This window comes from Rhamphochromis longiceps, linkage group LG7 (assembly GCF_057381845.1).
Source record: "Rhamphochromis longiceps isolate RC_006_pf linkage group LG7, R_longiceps_female_GT1.1, whole genome shotgun sequence".
In the NCBI taxonomy this organism is placed as follows: domain Eukaryota; kingdom Metazoa; phylum Chordata; class Actinopteri; order Cichliformes; family Cichlidae; genus Rhamphochromis; species Rhamphochromis longiceps.
In genome coordinates, this window is record NC_140563.1 from 70869072 (window position 1) to 70891862 (window position 22791).

Here is a 22791-nt window from a genome sequence, read left to right on the forward strand (position 1 = left end):
GAGCCCAGACACAAAATCGTCGATCACGAAAGAGTCTGCTCACCTGCGCCAGGGCTTTAATAGCGCTGCCCGGAAACGAAGCCATCAAAGAAACTGTTTTCAAGAAAGGCGGTTTCACGCTTTATTGTGAGGGTAATTCAAGCACTGGAGTCCTATCATATATTGTTGGGCAGCAGGAAGCAGCTCTGACATCGATTAGAAAGCCTGGAAACAGTTGCTTTTATTAAAGAGATCAGAAATGTTTATTTATTTGTTTTTATTTGGACAGTTCATACACATAAACATCATTAACACGATAACCTGCCACAGATGGATCAGACACAGTAATTATTAAAATCTAAAATAAGTAAAATAACAAACAAGATTAGATTTTATTATTAAATAAAGATGTGCCATACGCAAGTATTTTTGTGAAAAAGTCCAAATTTAGGTTTAGTATCCTAACATTTCAAATTAATAAGTCAAACTTTTCATAAAAATCACTCAGAGAAAAGTTTTTAAAAATAGCTTTTTTTGGTTGACTTTGTTTACTCGTGGATGGCACTTTTTTTTTTCCAGTAGTAGAAACAAGCTTCCATACAAACCCATAAGGTCCATAAACATTACTGGGATATTTCTCTAACCTGTGCAGGGAAAAGTCTCACTGAGAGACCAGGTCTCTTTTTTTCCAAGAGGGCAGCAGAAGTTACAACAAATACAAATGCAACACAAATTGTCTTTATTCCACTTTGACAGGAAGTTCCTAGGGCCAGTTTCTGATAAAGAAGGATTATTTTGAGCTGTAAATCATGCGAAGCTGCTCTCACGATAGGTCACTTTCGACAAAGCCCCATACTCTGTGCGTCACACCCCCAAAAAGGAGGCGGGTCCAACAAAATGTGAACACATAAAATGATTAATGTCTCCACAACATCAGCGATACACGCACACACGCACACAGCTGCAGGTGTGTGCTGACGGCCCGTGACCTCCTCAGAAGTTCTCCTTGTAGAAGTTGAAGCCGAAGTGTTCACACTGAGCTTTGATGACTTTGGCCAGAGCGGGAGCGCCGCAGTAAAACACATGTACCTTCCCTTTGTTCTCCTCAGACACCTTCTGAAACACCTGAAACACACACACAGAGTATTTTATTAGGAGCTGATACTGCAAAACACACCGACGCTCCTTGATTGATAAAACTAAACCGCTATTGGAGAACCATCATGTCTCGGTCTCCCCTCTACTTCAATAAAATAAACTCCAGAAGAAGTAGTTTCCTTTCCAGGAACTAACATCCAGGACCTTAAATGTTTTAAATGGCCATCCATGGCAGCCTGAAACCTCAGAGATAGGTTCATTGCTAAATTTTTCAGTCTTTACAAAATTTTAAGGAGAACTTTCCGAATTTGTGATGAACTCATGTGTGGTGACTCCTGACGGAGTCTGGTGCGAATGTCCCCCCGAGAAGCAGATGTCCATGGACGCTGTTTTCTGTTTGTAGCCTCTATTTAAAGCCAAAACATTTTCGCCGTGTTGAGCCTGTCTGATTTAGCCCAACGTTACTTTATCAGGTCCAGGATCACATGTCACCCAAAGAGGACACTCTACCAAAACCTTCCAAAACTATTCAGGAAGGGTCCCAAACTCTCCTTGAAAAATACCAATAACAGAAAAGAAGAAGACCAAGTTAAACCAACGCAACGCCTCACCTTCCCCCACTCGGGTCGGCCCGGTTGGGTTCTGGTCCTCAGTCCAGTGATCGAGTCTCTCTTCTCCTTCTTGGCCAGAAGGTCGAGCGCCATCTGCAGGCCAATGGCCTTCATGTCGTTCTTGCTGAGTGCTGACGTCATGTACATGTGCATCTCCAGGAAGCGTCCTAACAAACATCAGCATTGTGTTAACGAGCGCACAGCAGCGTCTCTGCAGGACTTTAAACACCACGTGGAAGGAAATAACTCAATAATGAAAACTATTATTAGTGTCTTCAAAGTCTGTCTACATTTCCAGACGTTGTCCTGAATCTGCTGCTTTGTGTCTCTAATGACATCATCATTTCCAAAATTAATTCGTTTTATTTCTTAAGACCTGAAACCAGCGGCTGAGACCATAAACTCATCAGGAAAGTGTTTACTGAGCTCAGAGATGAAGACTTCCCTCACAGACGTCTATACGATCAATATTCACAGGAGATATTGGACGTCCGGTCGAGTGAACGTTGGCGCGCTTGCTGCCGCTGCTCACCGGTTGTTATTATTATCTACTATTACTATTTTTATTATAATTTTTTTTCAGTTGCTGACGACAATTTGAACCAAGTATCTAAGGCGCAACCCTGCTTTGACTTGTTTTCGCAATATCTGCGGGCTTCTATTGCTTGCGCTGCAGCTGTCAGTGTTCGGTCCCTCCGTCTGTGCTCAGTGCTCGGCCCTGATTAAGATGCGGATCCACAGGGTGTTGGTGTGGCTCACCTGGAGTTTTTTTATCCATCATTCATCACCCGGCGACAGCTCCTCTCCAGTACTCTGCTACGGATCTTTTGCAGCTCTGTTTCTGCCTGGCTGTCTCTCCACCTGTGGCTCTATACTTCTACCCGGACATCGCCTTCCAGCCCCGCCGCAGGTATATCCACCGAGGGCTTCGGCGGAAGTTCAACATCAGTGACACTAACTCAATATTTTCCATCTGGTCAAAAACTCGTCGTCCTCCCTGCAAGACTGACCACAGTGTGCTGGCCCACCTGGCTAGATCAACTAAGCCCACTGTCAGGCATGGCAACTCCAGCATCAAGTTCGGTCTATTAAACATCCGCTCTCTCACTGGTAAGGGACATCTCGGCCATGATCTCCTCTGTGATCGTAAGTTGGACTTTCTTTGCTTGACTGAAACATGGCAACAGCCCAATGACTTTGTTTCTCTCAATGACTCCACTCCTGGCGAGAAAGTAGCTGTGCAAACATCAAATATCTGCTCGGTTTATCAAGATATCGCATATTTGCAAAAGTGCTTCGACGTTTTCGGAGACGTCTGCTACCCACCAGCTCGACAGCTAGCCAGGAGCTTGAGGGTCACTGAAGCCGCCGAGAACGGCACAACTCCCGGCACATCATTTTCAGATCACCGCGGAGTTTCGCTACTCGGGTTAAATGTAATATATAAGTCACTTAGACAACCTAAAAATACTATTGTTGGGCTTTTTTCAGTGTTTTGTTTGTTCGTGTGTAAATCGGTTTGGCTGAGATTAAAGTTATTAGATTAGATAAAATAAAACTTTATTAATTCCCCGGGTGGGTTCCTCCTTGGTTTTCACACAGCTGACTAAACGTCAAACAGAAAACTTATTAAACAGAAGTATGAGACAGTCGAGAATTTACACCAGTGTCCTGTTATATTTTAGATAGCAAGGAGCAGACGGCTGAGTTTATTGAACTCCACCAAGACAGCGGCGACGCTAATCAGAAGGCGAGACCGTCCAATTTCACAGCCGTTTACTTCCGGCCTACCCGACCCTCTGAGGATCCGGCCTACGTAGACCGCGAAGGCTGGGTCCTCAGGAGGATGCAGCCCATGAATTTGGACACGACTGAAGTCTACACCGCCACAGCCTTAAAATTCAGGGAAATGAAGGACGCATTTGAGGGCCGCATTTCGAGCAGCCTTCAAATTGGGACAGCCTTCGTCGCGTCGCTGTGACGTAATCGGCCTTAAAATGCGGCCTTTAAGGCTGCAGACCCTGAATCGGGATACAGCCCCTGTCTCTGCCCCTCCCTCCCATTAATTTGAATACACTGCACTACAGCTCCCTGGATCTACCCCCACCATCATATGTACTGTTTATCGGCCACCTAAGCCAAACAAGGAGTTTTTAAATGAATTTTCTGCTCTTCTCACTCATTTCTCTGTACTTTCTCCAAATCTCATCATTGCTGGTGACTTCAATATTCATATGGACAATAATAAAATCCCTCTTTCCAGAGATTTTACCTCCTGCCTGGAAAGTTTTGGGCTTCTACAATACATAAAATTTCCTACCCACTCTAAAGGTCATATCCTGGATTTGGTCTGTTGTTCTGGCATTACCCCCACCCATTGTAAAGCCACATTGTTTCCCCAGTCTGATCATATGTTTATTTCTTTTGATGCAAACATAACCGCTTCCAAAACCTGTGTCTCTTGTAATATCACTTTTAGGAAAATTAGTAATATCAACCCAGCTGTTTTTTCATCTGCCGTCCACGACCTTCCATCTATCCACTGCTCCTCAACCCCTCACGAACTCGTTTGCCATTATAATGTCAACCTTCATAACCTTCTTAACATATTTGCTCCCCTTAAACATCGAACTGTCTCATTTTCCCGTTCAGCTCCGTGGTTTACCTCCAACCTGCGTCACCTTAAAGCTAAAGGACGCCAACTCGAACGTCTATTCAAGAAAACCGGACTTACTGTACATAAAGAAATGCACAATGATCATGTTTTGTTCTATAAGGACTGCATTGCCTCAGCCAAATCTGCTTACTACTCTGGTTTAATTAGTTCTAATGAAGGTAACTCCAGGTCCCTCTATTCATTGTTCAGTAAAATTACACAACCTCCAGACACATTGCCCTCCCACATGTATTCTGTTGATTTTTGCAATTCTCTTATCTCTTTTTTCACTTGTAAAATCTCAGATATCCACCATCAACTTAACTCTGTGGGAGCTCCTGACTCTGAAGTAGACTTCCTGTTTCCCCCACTGTCTTCCTGTCAGCTATTTTCAAGCTTTACTCTTCCCTCCATAACTGATGTATCTAATCTCATTAAAAAATCTAAGCCATCCACCTGTCAACTTGACCCTCTCCCTACTGTGTTAGTTAAAGCCTGTCTTCCCTCTTTAGCACCTCTCATAACCAATATTATTCATTCCTCCCTGAACACTGGGATTGTTCCTGAAGCACTGAAAAAGGCTTCTGTTATTCCAACTCTCAAAAAGCCTGGTGCAGACCCCAATAACTTTGATAATCTTCGCCCTATATCAAATCTCCCCTTTATTTCAAAAATTCTTGAAAAAGTTGTCGCCGCCCAGCTTCATTCACATCTCAATGACCATAATCTCTATGAACCATTTCAATCTGGTTTCCGCCCCAATCACAGCACAGAAACTGCTCTGTTAAGGATTACCAATGACCTTCTGATGGCAGCTGATTCTGGTCTCCTATCCATCCTCATCCTTCTTGATCTTAGTGCGGCGTTTGATACCATTTCTCACAATATTCTCCTGAACCGGTGAGCTTCCATTGGTATTAGTCATACCCCACTTACCTGGTTCACCTCCTATCTCTCAGACCGCACTCAGTTTATCCAATTTAAATCCCAGTCTTCAGCTCTCTGTCCTGTTTCTGCTGGTGTGCCCCAGGGTTCAGTATTAGGGCCTCTTTTATTCATTACTTACATGCTCCGTCTTGGTTATATATTCCGAAAATATAATATAAATTTTCACTGTTATGCCGATGACACCCAGCTCTGCCTTTCTTCTAAACCCAGTTCATCCCTCCCACCTTCCTCCCTCTCAGACTGTCTTATTGAGATTAGACCCTGGTTCTCCTCCAATTTCCTCAAACTCAACAGTAATAATACTGAAGTTTTACTTGTTGGTACAGCTTCTATCTTAACCAAAGCCCACAGCTTTTCCATTAACATTGAAAATTCTCCCACCCTTCGCTCCCCTCAGGTTAAGAGTTTGGGTGTCATACTTGATAATACTCTTTCATTCCAGTCTCACGTTAATTACATAACCCGGTCTGCTTACTTCCATTTACGTAATATTAACCGACTCCATCCCTTCCTTCCTCCCCATGCTCTTTCCCTCTCTAATTTGAAGCATCTCTCTCACCTTCCGGCTCCTCGTCGGCCTGGTCCATCTCCAGTTTGGTGAGCAAACTGACAAACCACTCGAAGGACTTCTGGTCTCTGTTGATCCAGATGAAGTCAACCTGCAGGGTGAAGAACATCCTGGTGTCCACGTGTGCTTCATTGCAGTACAGTGAGCTGTTGTTGGGATGCACTTTTCTTACTTTGCGCAGCTTCATCTCGCTGTCTTTGATGTTCTCGCACCACGAGTATTTACAGCTGGGACAGTTCTGCTTCCTCATGCGGTACCTGAGCCGCAGAAACACCTGGAGTCAGTTTTATATTAATTTCATGATTTTACTCACTGTAAAAAACAAACGGTGGAGAGGGTGACTGAACACGAGAGACGTAATTATAACGCGTCTAACCTTCTGAGTCCTAAAAGTAAAAAAAAATGAACAACTTTTTATTTATTGTTGAAAATGATCCAGTATCACATAACTCTATTTTCTGGCAAAGCTGAAAGAGGACATCACTGGAGCTTATTCTCATTGATTATATTATCACAGCAGAGCAATGAGGAGAGATCCTGAATAAACGTCCAGCATGTCGACAGATTACAGCTGATTATAAACTTGCAGTTTACACATGACTTGAACTGAACAGCTGGGCTGATGGAGGGACTGAGGGGTGGAGCACAGGTCTGTGGGCGTCTTACCGGTACATGATGCTTTGCAGGATGGAGGCGAAGGGTGTGATGCCGATTCCTGCCCCGATCAGAACGGCGTGTTCGGAGGCAAAGATCTGCCGTGTCGGAGTCCCGTACGGCCCGTCTACGTAACACTGTCACATGGCAGACATTCAACAAGAAGCTGCGTCTGAAACGAGCGATTCCTGACAAACTACGCCTGTGTCAGCTGAAGGTTAACGGTTTCACCCACAGTGTCAGAGGTGTTCCTCAGGGTTCTACTCTCGGTCCTATGTAGTTTCGGCTAAAGCTGTAAGTTTTTCAGAAACAGCACAATGACTCTGACCAATGTTCGCTCTCTTTGAGCTCTATTTTCCCAGCAGAGTCGGTTTTTACACAAACTCTTTCTACAAAGAAATACAGATGATATAAACAGTGCTGAGAACGAAGCAAAGGCAATGTGATGGATCTGCCAGGTCTCACTGCAAAAACATGGAAAAATCCTTTTTGTGTGCACATAGTAAGTAAGTAAAATGTATTTATAGCACATTTCACAGATAAAAATCACAATGTGCTTCACAAAAAAATCAGAAATACAAATAAAAAATGTTTTTTTCAAACTCATATTAAATTATTTTAACAGGAAGAAAATTTCACATCATAGAGAAAAACGTTGCAAAATCAAACCTGTCAGTGTAAACCAGGGGTGGGCAATCTCAGTCCACGAGGGCCGGTGTCCTGCAGGTTTTAGATCTCACCCTGGGTCAATCACATGATTAGTTCGTTACCAGGCCTCTGGAGAACTTCAGGACATGTTGAGGAGCTAATTTAGCCATTTAAACCAGCTGTGTTGGTTCGAGGACACAACTAAAACCTGCAGGGGACACCAGCCCTCGTGGACTGAGATTGCCCACCCCTGGTGTAAACCCAAACCAAGTTTTTCACACATAAACCGAAGAATCTGAATCTGAACATATGAATCTCTTGCTGCCCTATAAGGAGCCGAAACTGCCTGAACTACCAACTGTCAGGGAGTTTAAGTCCATTTTAATAACATGTTCCTCCACCCAACCTCCAAATTTTGGGCTTTTTGGACTTTCAGGGGAAAACCTGATACTGTGTGCGAAGGCTGATAAAATAATGATAATAATTGTCTGCTGGTTCAACACTGCCACAGAGCTCTTCTCACTGTAACTTATACACAATCATATAAAAACTGATTCATGCTCTGAGCTCCTCACCTTGATGTTGCAGAATCTGTGGTTCTCAGTCAGCTTGGCAGAAACCTGCAGTTTAGAAGAAAACCAGAAACACATGTACTAAAACTCTTCTGTCAGTAAACCAAACACACATTGAAGGTGTCATCAGATTTCTGTAAGTTTACTGGGCAAAGAAAATGGTTCAAATATATTTCAGTAAGGAGGGGGGCAAAGTGGCTTGCAGATGCAGGTGTTATTTAACTACATGTTTTCTGGAACTAATAACAGAGATTTCCAACAATATGATCGAGGATATTTGTATTTATGTTGCTGATTTATTGAAGCATGTAGATAAACTTTACATGTCTGGCCCTTCATAGCGATCATTACGACGCAGGGATGAATGTCTCAGACTTATGATGTGGTTCGTTCTTCTCAGTGCAGTAGATTCATATTTGTTAAAGGCTGAACTCTCCTCCTGACCTCTCCTCGCTCTGCTGATCCCAGACCGTCTGGAAAAGGTTGCACGAGTCCCTGATCTCCGGACTCGGAGGCCTCGCCCGACGGCGAGCCGCTCTGTCGGTACATCGTCAGCTCGATGGCGCCATCCTCATTAGACGCCACGGCTCCGTTACCATCGGCAGAGCTGAACATGTCGTCCTACAGGAAACCACATTGGAGATGTCACGCACAGGAAGCAGGCGGAGACCCAGCGAGTGCAGGTGTGTCAGAGTCTAACCTGAGCTCTCGGCAGCTGCCGGCGCTTCCGCAGGCTGGTGGCGAGTCTGTTGGGACCCAGAGCCTCGCTCTCCAGCTCTCTGAAGTACTCATACAGCCGGGTGGTCCACTGGCCCAGCGAGCGGATGTGCAGCCACAGAGTATCTGCAGAACGACAAGTGAAGACACAGAACTTACACCAGTTTCATTAGACGGTTAAAACCCACCCAGAGAAACTAAACAAAAAGGAGACCGAAGCTTTTACCTGAAATCTCATCAGAGAGGATCAATAAACACAAACCAACGTTCTAAGCTGAAAGGTTCTGCCATTCCCATCCACAGTTATACCTGCTGGAGTCTTTCAGCTCATTGTTCTCAGTGTCAGCAGGTGGAATCTGCAGGTTTTTTTACTAGAAATGTTACCTCATGTGTAACGTAGAGCTCAGACTCCACTGCAGTCCAGCGGACAGAAAGCCCTGAGAGCGCATCCAAAAGTCTGGGACCGGCTGAACCTATGAGGACTGTTTCAGTGCTGAGAGTGTGAGGTGTACCTGACTGCTCGGGAGCGCTGCTGATGGTGAACGGGTGCCACTCATATTTGGCGATCACTGGGATGTTGATGAAGACATAATCTCCAGGTTTGAACTGGAAGAACTGGGGACGCTTGATCACCAGATGAGTCACCTGACAGACAAAAAACACCATCAGACATCGGTGGACCTCGGGCGCCGATCGGGGCGCCGGGCTCGCTTTGTGTTTGGCACCTTGGAAGGCAGCAGGTTGACCTCCACGATGTAGAGGCCTCCCATATGGGACACGGCAATCCCCACGATCTTCTCCAGCACGAACACCAGACCTGGAACCACGAACCACTTCCAGAAGTTTGCACAGTGAATGATCAGCAGGATCCAAACCCACACATAGGACAGGTGAGACCAGTAAAAGACCTGCGGAGGAAACGGCGGTCAGCATCTCGCGGCAGGAAGCAGACCACGCACACAGAGAAAACCGTGTCTATTACCTCGAAGTGTCCGCTGCGGCGCACGAACGTGCTGGAGCAGAGCACCATGAGGCAGATCAGCACCTGCAGGACGACTCCAGTCAGCGAGGCTGTCCCCTTCACCCAGCCAATCCCAGGGCGGGTGGTCAGCAGGTACTCCCACAGGCTGTACTCACCGCTCTCCGTCATCTGGACTGAGACAAACAGCACCGGGACGCCAGTCTACACCTGTTTACACCTGTATACACCTGTGTGCTTGTGGGTGTGTGCTTATACCGAAGTTAAAGGCGTGTGCGGCGGTGTGCACCAGCGTGAATCCGAGGATGGCGCAGCCCACAATCTGGTGCAGCAGGATGTTCTGATCCAGAGGAAACACCCTCACCACCCACGTGGCCCTGAGCCAGGTCAAACAGCGCCGCAGCATCAGCACCTGGAAACGAAGACGCCACCACAACACGCGTGTGCTGAGATTTCAGCTGGACTTACGCTCATACTGTCATGTGACACCACTCTGAATCACAGGATGGTGCAGCGGGTCCAAGCTCAGTGATGCAGCTTACGTGCTGATCTGACTCCTGGGTGTTTCCTCTTTCCTGGCTTTATCTGAGTTTGCAGGCAGCTCTGATTTGAATCAGCACATGTGTGTTATGTTTTCAGCTGCACTGCACAAGATAAATAGAGAAGGAAACGTCTGTGCTGCCCTCTGCTGGACACTAAGACACAGCACAGCCCCCTCTCTGCTGATTCCTTTCCTTTGTGTGAAAGTACTCAGCTGTGGTGCAATGATTATTGCCTCACAGGTTTAGCTGGGTTAACTGGTGGCTTCATTCTGCTGGGTGATCATGAGTTTAATGACTGTGATAAATACTGTGGTTGGTACAGACAGCACCCACATAAACAGGAGCAGCTGCACGTTTGTTACTTTATTGCTTTTGTTGCTTTTCTTGTGTAGACAGAAAAAATCAGTCAGCGTAAAATTACTGTTTTATATCCACAATCAGTTTAGTTCTCCTCTGATACAGCTCTGATAGGTTTAGGTATCATCTGCTGTGAGTAGTGCATCAAATTTAAAAACCTTTTCATGAGTGTTATGTGTAGAAATGTGGCGCCATGTGGTGCTGGCATTAGAACTGGTTTCACTGCTTCCAACTGGTCCAGACTGGACCCGATGGTGGCTATGTCAGGGGTTAATGCAGCAAAGACGGCCTTTTAGATGTTCCACTTATGCAGCCCACATCGCATGTCCACCATAGTGTGGATGGAACATGATGCTAATGGAAATGCAGGCTGAAGCCGAAAAGGCACGGTGGGAGAACCGGCTCTCGACCGGAAGCCATTTCTTGCACCGGCACCACGATGGAGGGAAAGAGGCACAGACACGTAAGGATGCAGTTTGTGTCATACCATGACGAAGGTGCAGTTAAAGTTGAGGCACTGGCCGCAGCCTTTGGCCACCATGAACCAAGGCCCACCGTAGCTGTGGCGCAACATGGCGACGATGAACAGCAGCAGATTAAGGAGGGAGTACACAGCCAGGAACAGCAGCTTCCGGCTGTTGTTCTGCCAGTAGGCCCGGGTCAGGTAGCGAGGGGTGTGACGCTTCTTCTGGTCCAAATCAGGAGGCTTCAGCCAGTTAGCAGCGCTGAGGGGAAGATGAAAAACAGAACAGGTGTATTAGCAGGTCTGCAGGTTTACAGGTGTATTAGCAGGTCTGCAGGTTTACAGATGTATAAACAGGTCTGCAGGTTTACAGGTGTATAAACAGGTCTGCAGGTTTGCAGGTGTATAAACAGGTCTGCAGGTTTACAGGTGTATAAACAGGTCTGCAGGTTTGCAGGTGTAAAAACAGGTCTGCAGGTTTACAGGTGTAAAAACAGGTCTGCAGGTTTGCAGGTGTATAAACAGGTCTGCAGGTTTACAGGTGTATAAACAGGTCTGCAGGTTTACAGGTGTATAAACTGGTCTGCAGGTTTACAGGTGTATTAGCAGGTCTGCAGGTTTACAGGTGTATAAACAGGTCTGCAGGTTTACAGATGTATAAACAGGTCTGCAGGTTTACAGGTGTATAAACTGGTCTGCAGGTTTAAAGGTGTATAAACAGGTCTGCAGGTTTACAGGTGTAAAAACAGGTCTGCAGGTTTACAGGTGTATAAACTGGTCTGCAGGTTTAAAGGTGTATAAACAGGTCTGCAGGTTTACAGGTGTATTAGCAGGTCTGCAGGTTTACAGGTGTATAAACAGGTCTGCAGGTTTACAGATGTATAAACAGGTCTGCAGGTTTACAGGTGTATAAACAGGTCTGCAGGTTTACAGATGTATAAACAGGTCTGCAGGTTTACAGGTGTATAAACAGGTCTGCAGGTTTAAAGGTGTATAAACAGGTCTGCAGGTTTACAGGTGTATTAGCAGGTCTGCAGGTTTACAGGTGTATAAACAGGTCTGCAGGTTTACAGATGTATAAACAGGTCTGCAGGTTTACAGGTGTATAAACAGGTCTGCAGGTTTACAGGTGTATAAACTGGTCTGCAGGTTTACAGGTGTACAAACAGGTCTGCAGGTTTACAGGTGTAAAAACAGGTCTGCAGGTTTACAGGTGTAAAAACAGGTCTGCAGGTTTACAGGTGTATTAGCAGATCTGCAGGTTTACAGGTGTATAAACAGGTCTGCAGGTTTACAGGTGTATTAGCAGATCTGCAGGTTTACAGGTGTATAAGCAGGTCTGCAGGTTTACAAATGTATTAGCAGGTCTGCAGGTTTACAGGTGTATAAACTGGTCTGCAGGTTTACAGGTGTATAAACTGGTCTGCAGGTTTACAGGTGTATAAGCAGGTCTGCAGGTTTACAGGTGTATTAGCAGGTCTGCAGGTTTACAGGTGTATAAACTGGTCTGCAGGTTTACAGGTGTAAAAACAGGTCTGCAGGTTTGCAGGTGTATAAACAGGTCTGCAGGTTTACAGGTGTATAAACAGGTCTGCAGGTTTACAGGTGTAAAAACAGGTCTGCAGGTTTACAGGTGTATAAACTGGTCTGCAGGTTTACAGGTGTATTAGCAGGTCTGCAGGTTTACAGGTGTATTAGCAGGTCTGCAGGTTTACAGGTGTATAAACAGGTCTGCAGGTTTACAGGTGTATAGACAGGTCTGCAGGTTTACAGGTGTATAAACAGGTCTGCAGGTTTGCAGGTGTACAAACAGGTCTGCAGGTTTACAGGTGTATAAACAGGTCTGCAGGTTTGCAGGTGTACAAACAGGTCTGCAGGTTTACAGGTGTATAAACAGGTCTGCAGGTTTACAGATGTATAAACAGGTCTGCAGGTTTACAGGTGTATAAACAGGTCTGCAGGTTTACAGGTGTATAAACAGGTCTGCAGGTTTACAGGTGTATAAACAGGTCTGCAGGTTTACAGGTGTATAAACAGGTCTGCAGGTTTACAGGTGTATAAACAGGTCTGCAGGTTTACAAATGTATTAGCAGGTCTGCAGGTTTACAGGTGTATAAACAGGTCTGCAGGTTTACAGGTGTATAAACAGGTCTGCAGGTTTACAGGTGTATAAACAGGTCTGCAGGTTTACAAATGTATTAGCAGGTCTGCAGGTTTACAGGTGTATAAACTGGTCTGCAGGTTTACAGGTGTATTAGCAGGTCTGCAGGTTTACAGGTGTATAAACAGGTCTGCAGGTTTACAGGTGTATAGACGGGTCTGCAGGTTTACAGGTGTATAAACAGGTCTGCAGGTTTACAGGTGTATTAGCAGGTCTGCAGGTTTACAGGTGTATAAGCAGGTCTGCAGGTTTACAGGTGTATAAACAGGTCTGCAGGTTTACAGGTGTATTAGCAGGTCTGCAGGTTTACAGGTGTATTAGCAGGTCTGCAGGTTTACAGATGTATAAACAGGTCTGCAGGTTTGCAGGTGTATAAACAGGTCTGCAGGTTTACAGGTGTATAAACAGGTCTGCAGGTTTACAGGTGTATAAACAGGTCTGCAGGTTTACAGGTGTATAAACAGGTCTGCAGGTTTACAGGTGTATTAGCAGGTCTGCAGGTTTACAGGTGTATAAACAGGTCTGCAGGTTTACAGGTGTATAAACAGGTCTGCAGGTTTGCAGGTGTATAAGCAGGTCTGCAGGTTTACAGATGTATAAACAGGTCTGCAGGTTTACAGGTGTATAAACAGGTCTGCAGGTTTACAGGTGTATAAACAGGTCTGCAGGTTTACAGGTGTATTAGCAGGTCTGCAGGTTTACAGGTGTATAAACAGGTCTGCAGGTTTACAGGTGTATAAACAGGTCTGCAGGTTTGCAGGTGTATAAGCAGGTCTGCAGGTTTACAGATGTATAAACAGGTCTGCAGGTTTACAGGTGTATAAACAGGTCTGCAGGTTTACAGGTGTATAAACAGGTCTGCAGGTTTACAGGTGTATTAGCAGGTCTGCAGGTTTACAGGTGTATAAACAGGTCTGCAGGTTTACAGGTGTATTAGCAGGTCTGCAGGTTTACAGGTGTATAAACAGACATCAGTACTGACCTGATGGTGAGGTTCTCCATCACCTCGGGGAACGTCTCCAGTTCAGCTTTGAGCTCCTCAAAGGTGATGGAGCCGCTGTTGTCCTTATCGGCGGACTCAAACAGAGCCAGTGTGAGGTCATCCAGCTTCTCCTCCGGCAGTGAGATGGCGCTCTCACGCAAACATGACTTCAGAACCGTTTTCAGCTCGTCTGGATCTATTGAACCGCTGCCTGTTTACAGAAAGCAAAAAGGATTAAGTGAAACTGCCCCGTCGCCTGGCGGGCTGACGATGATACCCCATCAGCCTTTTACAGAGTTATAAAAATGAAACATGGCCACAAAACTGATAACTGACCTCTACCTGCTTCAGGACGTCAGCTATCTCTTATCTACAACTGTTAGACAGACTGAAACATTTGAAAATAACTCTTGTTGTAAATGTTGTAAATGTTGATGCATGAGCGAATGCTGACCATCCACGTCGTAGACCTGGAACAGGAAGCGGAGCTTGTCGGTCTCGTTGCCGTGGATCAGGAGGTCCAGAGCTTTGAGCAGTTCGTCCAGGCTGATGGAGCCGCTGCCGTCTGAGTCGAACAGTGCGAAGAAACGCTCAGCAAAGAAAGACTGCGAACAATTAGAGGACACGAGTTATTGAGGCCCATTTCAGGTGTTTTTTCTAAACTGCTCACCAGTCCATTCTCACCTCTTTGACCTTGAGAGCTGTTTTGAACTCCTCCAGGTCAATCTCTTTGTCCTCTCCGGCGATGGTCTCAAACTGTTTGGTCACCCACTCCAGCCAGCGGGCGTCTTCGTCCAGACTCATGGTGACCAGCTTTGCTGCTGCAGCTGGTGGGGACAAGCCAGCAAGCATCAAACCTAGCTTTTTGTTTTGATCTGCCTGTTCATGTAATCCTAATTACTCTTCTTCCATCAGAGCGAACATGTGTTAACAGACCTCTCTGCATTGAATCATATCTGTTATTAACCTCTGTCTCTCTTCCACAGCATGTCTTTATCCTGTCTTCCTTCTCTCACCCCAACCAATCACAGCAGATGGCCCCGCCCCTCCCTGAGCCTGGTTCTGCCGGAGGTTTGTTCCTGTTAAAAGGGAGTTTTTCCTTCCCACTGTCGCCAAAGTGCTTGCTCATAGGGGGTCATATGATTGTTGGGTTTTCTCTGTATTATTGTAGGATCTACCTGACATTATAAAGCTCCTTGAAGCAACTGTTGTTGTGATTTTTATAAATAAAACTGAATTGAATGAATCTGAGTTGCTCTGCTCTGTGAGTCTGCTGAGTCCCTCTGGGATTGATGGGTCCCATTTGAATCTCCTTTTACGTGTTTTATTAGCTCATATTATTACTCAGGTTGTCTCATCATATGCTTAGACTTGGTCAGAAATTCTTCTTGTCATATTTTAAAGGGTGAAACTCGTCCTGGTCCTTATTGTGTCACGGCCAGGCGGATCAGCTGCACGCTGATCAGCCCTCTCTGTTTCTCTTCCTCTTCTCTCTCGCCGGGGCGGAACTCACTGTGGGTTCACGCCCTCGACCCACGCCCTCGACCCACGCCCTCGGGAGATGAGACACCTGGGTCTCATTAAGGGGAGCAGCATTTAAGCCAAGAGGTGACTGCTGTTCGTCGCTGGATCATTGTCTACCACGCGTTAGTGAAGTCAAGCTACAGAAAGTCTAGTTAAGAGTGTTTTCCTCTGTGCGTCGTTCTTAACCCTGTCTCCCTGTCTACAGAGCTTCCTGGATTTTCCCCCGTGTGATTCCCGTGTGGCAGTGTCAGAGTGTGAGCCTGTGATCGTGTGTGTGGATGATCTGAAGAACGCGTGCTTTCCCCCTGGACTTCCCTGGAGACCCCTTCTCCCCCCACTCAGCTGTATATAGCACCCCCCCGCACCTTCCTGTATATACACCTGGTGAATTGTAAATAAATCCTTCTTGTGAGCATCAGAACTGGAGTCCTGCGCTTGAGTCCTCCTCCAAACCGTAACATATTGTCCTTGTCGAGACGCAGGGACATCTCTTCAGGGTCAACAGTGTTAACGAATTTAAGATGAAACCAGGTCGTGCGGAAATTCAAAGAGAACGAGAACCAGTTCAGAGTTTCACAAACCCTTTCCCGCATCTACTGTCACAAATGGACAACTGTACCCTCAAACACACAATAATAACATGGAGTGAACCACCACTCACAACCACCAGCACTTTATATACCTCTGTAGAAACTATCCACACCCTCACTTATCTGTAGGAATTATATCTCACTTATCTTAACTGCACTACTGTATAGCTCTGTGTAAATAATCATTCTGTACATTCGATAATCTTTAATCCTACAACTGTTTACAACTTGCATAGTTCCCATTTCTGTATAGCTGTATATCCCAGATTCTGTAAAGTTATTTATTTCATATTTATATCCTGTTCATATCCTGTACATAGCTTGTACTCACTACAGCCTGTACATACTTATAGTTATAGAATATTCACAACATACTTCATACCGTGTACATTATAACATACCATAATAGACCCATTTCTGTAATATACTCACATATCTATATTATTGCTAATATATGTTGTAATATATCTATATCACTAAAGCACTTCTGGATGGATGCAAACTGCATTTCCTTGCCCTGTACCTGTGCATGTGCAATGACAATAAAGTTGAATTCTATTCTAATTCTATTCTATTCTAAACGACTTTACTCTGTGCATATGCAAAACTAGGATTGGATTAATGAAATGAGCACACCGGCCTGTTTTGTAAATCATCATCATTTGGAAGCAGGACAAATGTGCAATCTGTGTGAATCTGAATGTCTAAATCAGCGTCATTATTGTAAAACAGGCTCGGGCTGAAAGAACGGGTGTTTGGATATCATCTGGCCTTTAATCTTTATTCTTTGCACCATTTCTTGTTACTGCAGCAACAGCACGGCTATGTGTCCTTCAGAGGCTGAGGGGTTCCCTCTGCCATGTACAAAACAGGTTATTACTGCACTACATGAGGAATCACTGAGGCCGGCGCTCCTGACACTCAGCAAGGCAAATAAAAGGAAAAGCTCTTGTGGAGCAGCTGTGTAATAAATCTTCGGACTGCATCAACCTTCATAAGAGGAGTGATGATTGGAGAATGCAAACCAGCGTGCAACCAGCGGTAAAAGTGATGATGACGATCACATGATTCTAATTTTTCCATCTTTCTGTAAAGCCGGTGTGTTTGGTTGCTGATGTCATGCAGACATTTGATTGGTTGGTGGTGATCGAGTCCAGATTTGGTTCTGTGCAATCACTTTTCCAGGGAGATCATTTAAACTGTGTTAAAAACAGCATGAGTCTCAGTCTGAAGCCTGCAATGCATTCTGGGAAACATTCAGGCTCTTCTCAGCAGGTGGGACAGGTGTGTGCTCAGAGCAGGTGACAGTAGGTGAAAGGTCTCCTTTTACCCACATTTAGAGACGAGCATCATCTTCCAGTTGAGGTTGTGTCAAAGCCTCTAATGCAGCTGTATTTGAAGTCTTTTCCTCCCCGTGGCGGTAACGATGGCGTTCCCGTTCTGTTAAATCAAACTTGAGCTTCTCACGTTTGTAAAGTTCTTGAAGGTTCGTGATCGCAGAGTCTCCGCTGGGATCTGAGTGGAATTTGAACCGTCAGCCTTCACGAGCAGCTGGACTCGTGGGCGTCCTGCTGGTTTCCCTCACGGGGACAATCTGCGGCGATGCCGTCGTCATGGAGACGTCGGATGCAGAGACAACAAATAATACACGTGAGGCGACGAAGCATCGCCACAATCAAACCTGAAAGTCCTTCAGAGTCCCAGCCTGAAAAATTTCAGCTGTTTTTTAAATAAAGCTTCTGACCGTAGAGTCACAGCTGCGCCTCACACCTCACCTCCCGAGATCAGTTCAGCCAATCAGAGAGCAGCAGGAATGTCCACGCGTCTGTACAGGTTCCATCCTTCTGCTTTTCTGTAGTCATTCGGGCATTATTTGACCTCCATACGGCAGCGACAGCTTTCAGTGTGAGCTGCTGTATGGAGGTCAGAAACCGCCCAGACTAATCATCCAAAACATTTTAAATCTGCCTTCAAAATAAAATGTATTCAAAATATGATCACGGGTTTCTGATAACTGACCTTTTAGTGTAAACCTGAAACTCTCACTGAGCCATGAAGTCTCTGAAATCCATCTTTTCCTGAAAATCCTTAAAATATTAGTTTCACAAATTAAAGTCAGACTCACATTTATCTGCTGCGGCGAGTCTTCCTCCGTCCTCAGCTGCTCTCTGTCTCCTCTGAGCTCCGTCCTCACCTCCTCCTCACCTCCTCCTCCTCCTCCGTGTCAGCTGGAGCTGACATCCCACAGCCCTCACAAAAACAACATGGAGCAGAGCAGAAACACGTTTAACCCCACAGGTGAGTCCGGGTTTGTCACATGGTTTAACTAGACTTTTATTATCTTTATAAGTTTGTTATTCCTGATACTGCTGACGTTCACGTCTTGACCTCACCGATCCTTTTGATATTCAGCTGGAGAAGAGTCACATGAAGCTGAAGTATTTTTCATCAAAGCTTTATTACCAGTGCACACTGGGAGATCCCACTATACACTCAAAAAAGTGAAATTTGGTGGTTATTGCATTTACAAGACTCTAACATGTAATTTGAACACAATGAATTTATGTTTCTAAGGTGAACGTAATAAAATCATATAAGATCTACATGAAATTTATCAACTTAGCGCCTCTTAAATTTATTCTTGTTGATATGACATGATAAAATCTAACAAGAGTGGTTAGCTGCCTTAAAGACTCGCGATATCACAAGATCACGTGAGATTCTAAACAACAAGAGGCAGGAAAGCACATGGTTTGCTTCACGGTCATCTTGGAAAGGTAAGAGTGAATCTATCTTCATCCATCTTGATGAAAATACTTTTTGCACAAAGGTATCATTAGTTTGTCGATTCTTTTCAGTTCTATTTATTCACATTTGTTTTTTGTTTTTGTTTTTTAAAATATCTGTTTGTTTATGCCATTCTAGCTAGCTAACACGTTAGTGCAAGAATATAGCACAATGTCATGCTAGCATGATAGCCTAATATGAAAGACTTAGCTACTCCAAATATAGATATTGTTTATAACTTAACCTCTGCACATAAGCTAGTTTGGCTCTACCACAGAGACTGTTGTGATAAATTTACATTTTACGTGTGGGTTGTTGAAATTTGTAAGTTTGTAAGTTGCAACTGATGGACAGTGGTTTATTTAACAATTTATGTGTTTTTAGTACACTGAGGAGGAAAGACAAAACATGAACAGATATGTTTTCCTGTTTTTTAATTTTTTTGAAATTAAATATTTTTCTACTTAATAAACTTGGAGACTTGCAGTTCCCTCCTGTAAAGATAATAAATGTTTAATCTTATCAGGTGGTGAAAGGTCTGGAGAGCTGGCAGGCCAGTTCATCAAATTCATGGTGAGCTAATATTTTTCTTAAAAATTATCACATTCCCATGTTAAAAATGTAATATATTCATTTGTAAGAGACATATAGTTTTGAGACCAAGAAAACATTGCATTCTGATTTTATGTACACATCATCTAAACTTTCTTGAATTGGGGGTATGGCATGATTAAATTAATACACAAATTACAAAACAATATTAAAATGACAGACTTGTCTAAAATGCATAAATACTATTTGAAAAGATTAAGACTGTAAAACAATAGCCTCTGTATTTCTCACAAATTCCTGGTAATTCAACTAAAAGTTCTTTAATCCCACTGCTAGGTCGTTGAGATGGATTTCCGTATATATTTGTTTTTTTCCCCCTCTGTGTATAAAGACTGATGCTGTTGAAATCAGAAGAGAATACATCGCCAAAGGTCTTTGCGTGTACCTGAATGAAGATCCTGAGAAGCTGGTGAAGGATTACCTGGTATGTTAACTTGCCTGTATCCTTAACTAAGGAGATGATCAAAGATAAGCTTGAACTACATAAAAGAGTTTCAGGGGATGGGGTTTTCCTATAAATTACCGGTGGCTGTAAAAAATACCTTTTAAAATAGGAAAAGTAAGAGCTTTAAGTTTCTCACTGGATACTACACACACCATTCTTGAGTGTTTTATACTATCATTATTATAATATCATTATAATAACCTCATTCATACACACATTCATACAAGATTTTTATGTAACATTTACACTTCAATGGATGTATCAGGAGCAACTTGGGGTTCAGTATGTTACCCATTGATAGTTTTAGTATCAGATTAGAGAAGCCAGGGATTAAACCAGTAGACAACTTGCTCTACCTCCTGTGCCACAGTCACCCCTATCACAACTCAAGATTTTGAAAGACATTGTTGAGGTATTGAATGAACTTCTCTTGAGTCAGCAAAAATATCGGGCAGTCATTTTTGATTACATTTACATTATTATAAAGCTTGAATGAGTAAAGCTTTTAGGTATTTTACATTAATGTAAAACAGATATTTACTTTTAAAACTGTTTGCAATGGACATTAGTGAGAAATCATTATCTTTTTTTTGTTTGTTTTATTGTCACAGGAAGTTGATAACAAGCATCGCCACTGCCATAGCAGAGACAGTCTTTGGAATCTGTGTCATTCGGTCAGAGGGTGCGGAGCCTGGCGATGACCCTCAGGATGTTGTGATTGTTCTAGAGGGGGTGGAAGTGATGGGTGAGTTGGGCAATGTAGTTTTTGCAGTGACAATGTTGCTTGGTCTGGTCTATTCACTGAACCTGAGCTACCCTCTGGAACTCAGGTACACCTTTGAGGTCCTGCAGAAGATTCTTATGGAATTAGATGCACACGAACTATCCAACAGCACACAAAGTACAGGTTCTCAAAACACTATTTTCTCGTTGAGAAATGTTTCCATTACAACAGCTACACCATGTATCTGGACCATGAACCTAAAATAATTGCAGATATTTTCTTTTTTGAAAGTGCATCTGTTGACCTTCAAAGTAGTTGTATTAGTCATCGGAAAATCACCTGATTCAGCCATTCATTGTTGTTAAAAAATTGTTTTAACAGGTTAACTTTCCACTTTGTCCACTACTTAACTTGTACTTGCATTTCATGTATTCTTTATACATTATGTGAAATTTGCTATAAATTCAATAAATTGGAGAAAACAAAAAGATGTGTATGACAAATTTTTATTTACCTTTTAGATGTAATAGTGAAATGTATGTTAACCAGACTCTAGACTTTGTTAAATGCTCCAAAAAATTACTCTTTAAATTAACTTAAAATAATCATGGAAAGAATTTCCACATGATTAAATTGCTTTCTATTAGCATTAAAGACTTGTGTTGGAATAACTTAATTTGTATGAGTTGGTTCAACTCAATTAACTTAAGCTGGGACCAAATTTAGTAAATTAATTGGAGAAAACCTACTGAATTGAGTTGGAACAAAACTCTTTAAGTTGGATCAACACTATTAAAATATATTGGATCAAAATGCAGTAAATACGTTGATTCATCAATCTTTAATTAAGTTGGTCCAACTTGAGTGCATTAAGTTGGAGTAACAGAATTTCATAATGCTAAAATAAAGCAATTTAATCACGTGGAAATTCTTTCCATGATTTTTTTATGTTCATTTAAAGAGTTATTTTTTTGAGTGTACAGGGAGTGCAGAATTATTAGGCAAGTTGTATTTTTGAGGAATAATGTTATTATTGAACAACAACCATGTTCTCAATGAACCCAAAAAACTCATTAATATCAAAGCTGAATGTTTTTGGAAGTAGTTTTTAGTTTGTTTTTAGTTTTAGCTATTTTAGGGGGATATCTGTGTGTGCAGGTGACTATTACTGTGCATAATTATTAGGCAACTTAACAAAAAACAAATATATACCCATTTCAATTATTTATTTTTACCAGTGACACCAATATAACATCTCCACATTCACAAATATACATTTCTGACATTCAAAAACAAAACAAATCAGCGACCAATATAGCCACCTTTCTTTGCAAGGACACTCAAAAGCCTGCCATCCATGGATTCTGTCAGTGTTTTGATCTGGTCACCATCAACATTGCGTGCAGCAGCAACCACAGCCTCCCAGACACTGTTCAGAGAGGTGTACTGTTTTCCCTCCTTGTAAATCTCACATTTGATGATGGACCACAGGTTCTCAATGGGGTTCAGATCAGGTGAACAAGGAGGCCATGTCATTAGTTTTTCTTCTTTTATACCCTTTCTTGCCAGCCACGCTGTGGAGTACTTGGACGCGTGTGATGGAGCATTGTCCTGCATGAAAATCATGTTTTTCTTGAAGGATGCAGACTTCTTCCTGTACCACTGCTTGAAGAAGGTGTCTTCCAGAAACTGGCAGTAGGACTGGGAGTTGAGCTTGACTCCATCCTCAACCCGAAAAGGCCCCACAAGCTCATCTTTGATGATACCAGCCCAAACCAGTACTCCACCTCCACCTTGCTGGCGTCTGAGTGGGACTGGAGCTCTCTGCCCTTTACCAATCCAGCCACGGGCCCATCCATCTGGCCCATCAAGACTCACTCTCATTTCATCAGTCCATAAAACCTTAGAAAAACCAGTCTTGAGATATTTCTTGGCCCAGTCTTGACGTTTCAGCTTGTGTGTCTTGTTCAGTGGTGGTCGTCTTTCAGCCTTTCTTACCTTGGCCATGTCTCTGAGTATTGCACACCTTGTGCTTTTGGGCACTCCAGTGATGTTGCAGCTCTGAAATATGGCCAAACTGGTGGCAAGTGGCATCTTGGCAGCTGCACGCTTGACTTTTCTCAGTTCATGGGAACTGTGTCACCCCTCTTCAGTAGTTTTCCACTAATTCTATT

The 22791-nt window shown here is 43.6% G+C and overlaps 1 protein-coding gene across 1 annotated transcript; it reads right to left on the bottom strand.

The window, feature by feature from the left end:
• Positions 1–361: 361 nt before the first annotated feature.
• Positions 362–18210, bottom strand: nox5 (NADPH oxidase, EF-hand calcium binding domain 5). Its single transcript, XM_085411460.1, has 17 exons — positions 18175–18210; positions 14620–14762; positions 14390–14540; positions 13936–14146; positions 10817–11054; positions 9689–9842; positions 9434–9606; positions 9177–9359; positions 8964–9096; positions 8435–8577; positions 8179–8355; positions 7738–7782; positions 6527–6651; positions 6033–6117; positions 5852–5951; positions 1689–1855; positions 362–1104 (listed from the first exon to the last, which is right to left on the bottom strand). Exons 2-17 carry the CDS (start codon positions 14737–14739, stop codon positions 973–975), a joined length of 2337 nt encoding a protein of 778 aa, XP_085267586.1. The 5' UTR covers positions 14740–14762; positions 18175–18210; the 3' UTR covers positions 362–972.
• Between the last annotated feature and the right edge of the window lie 4581 nt (positions 18211–22791).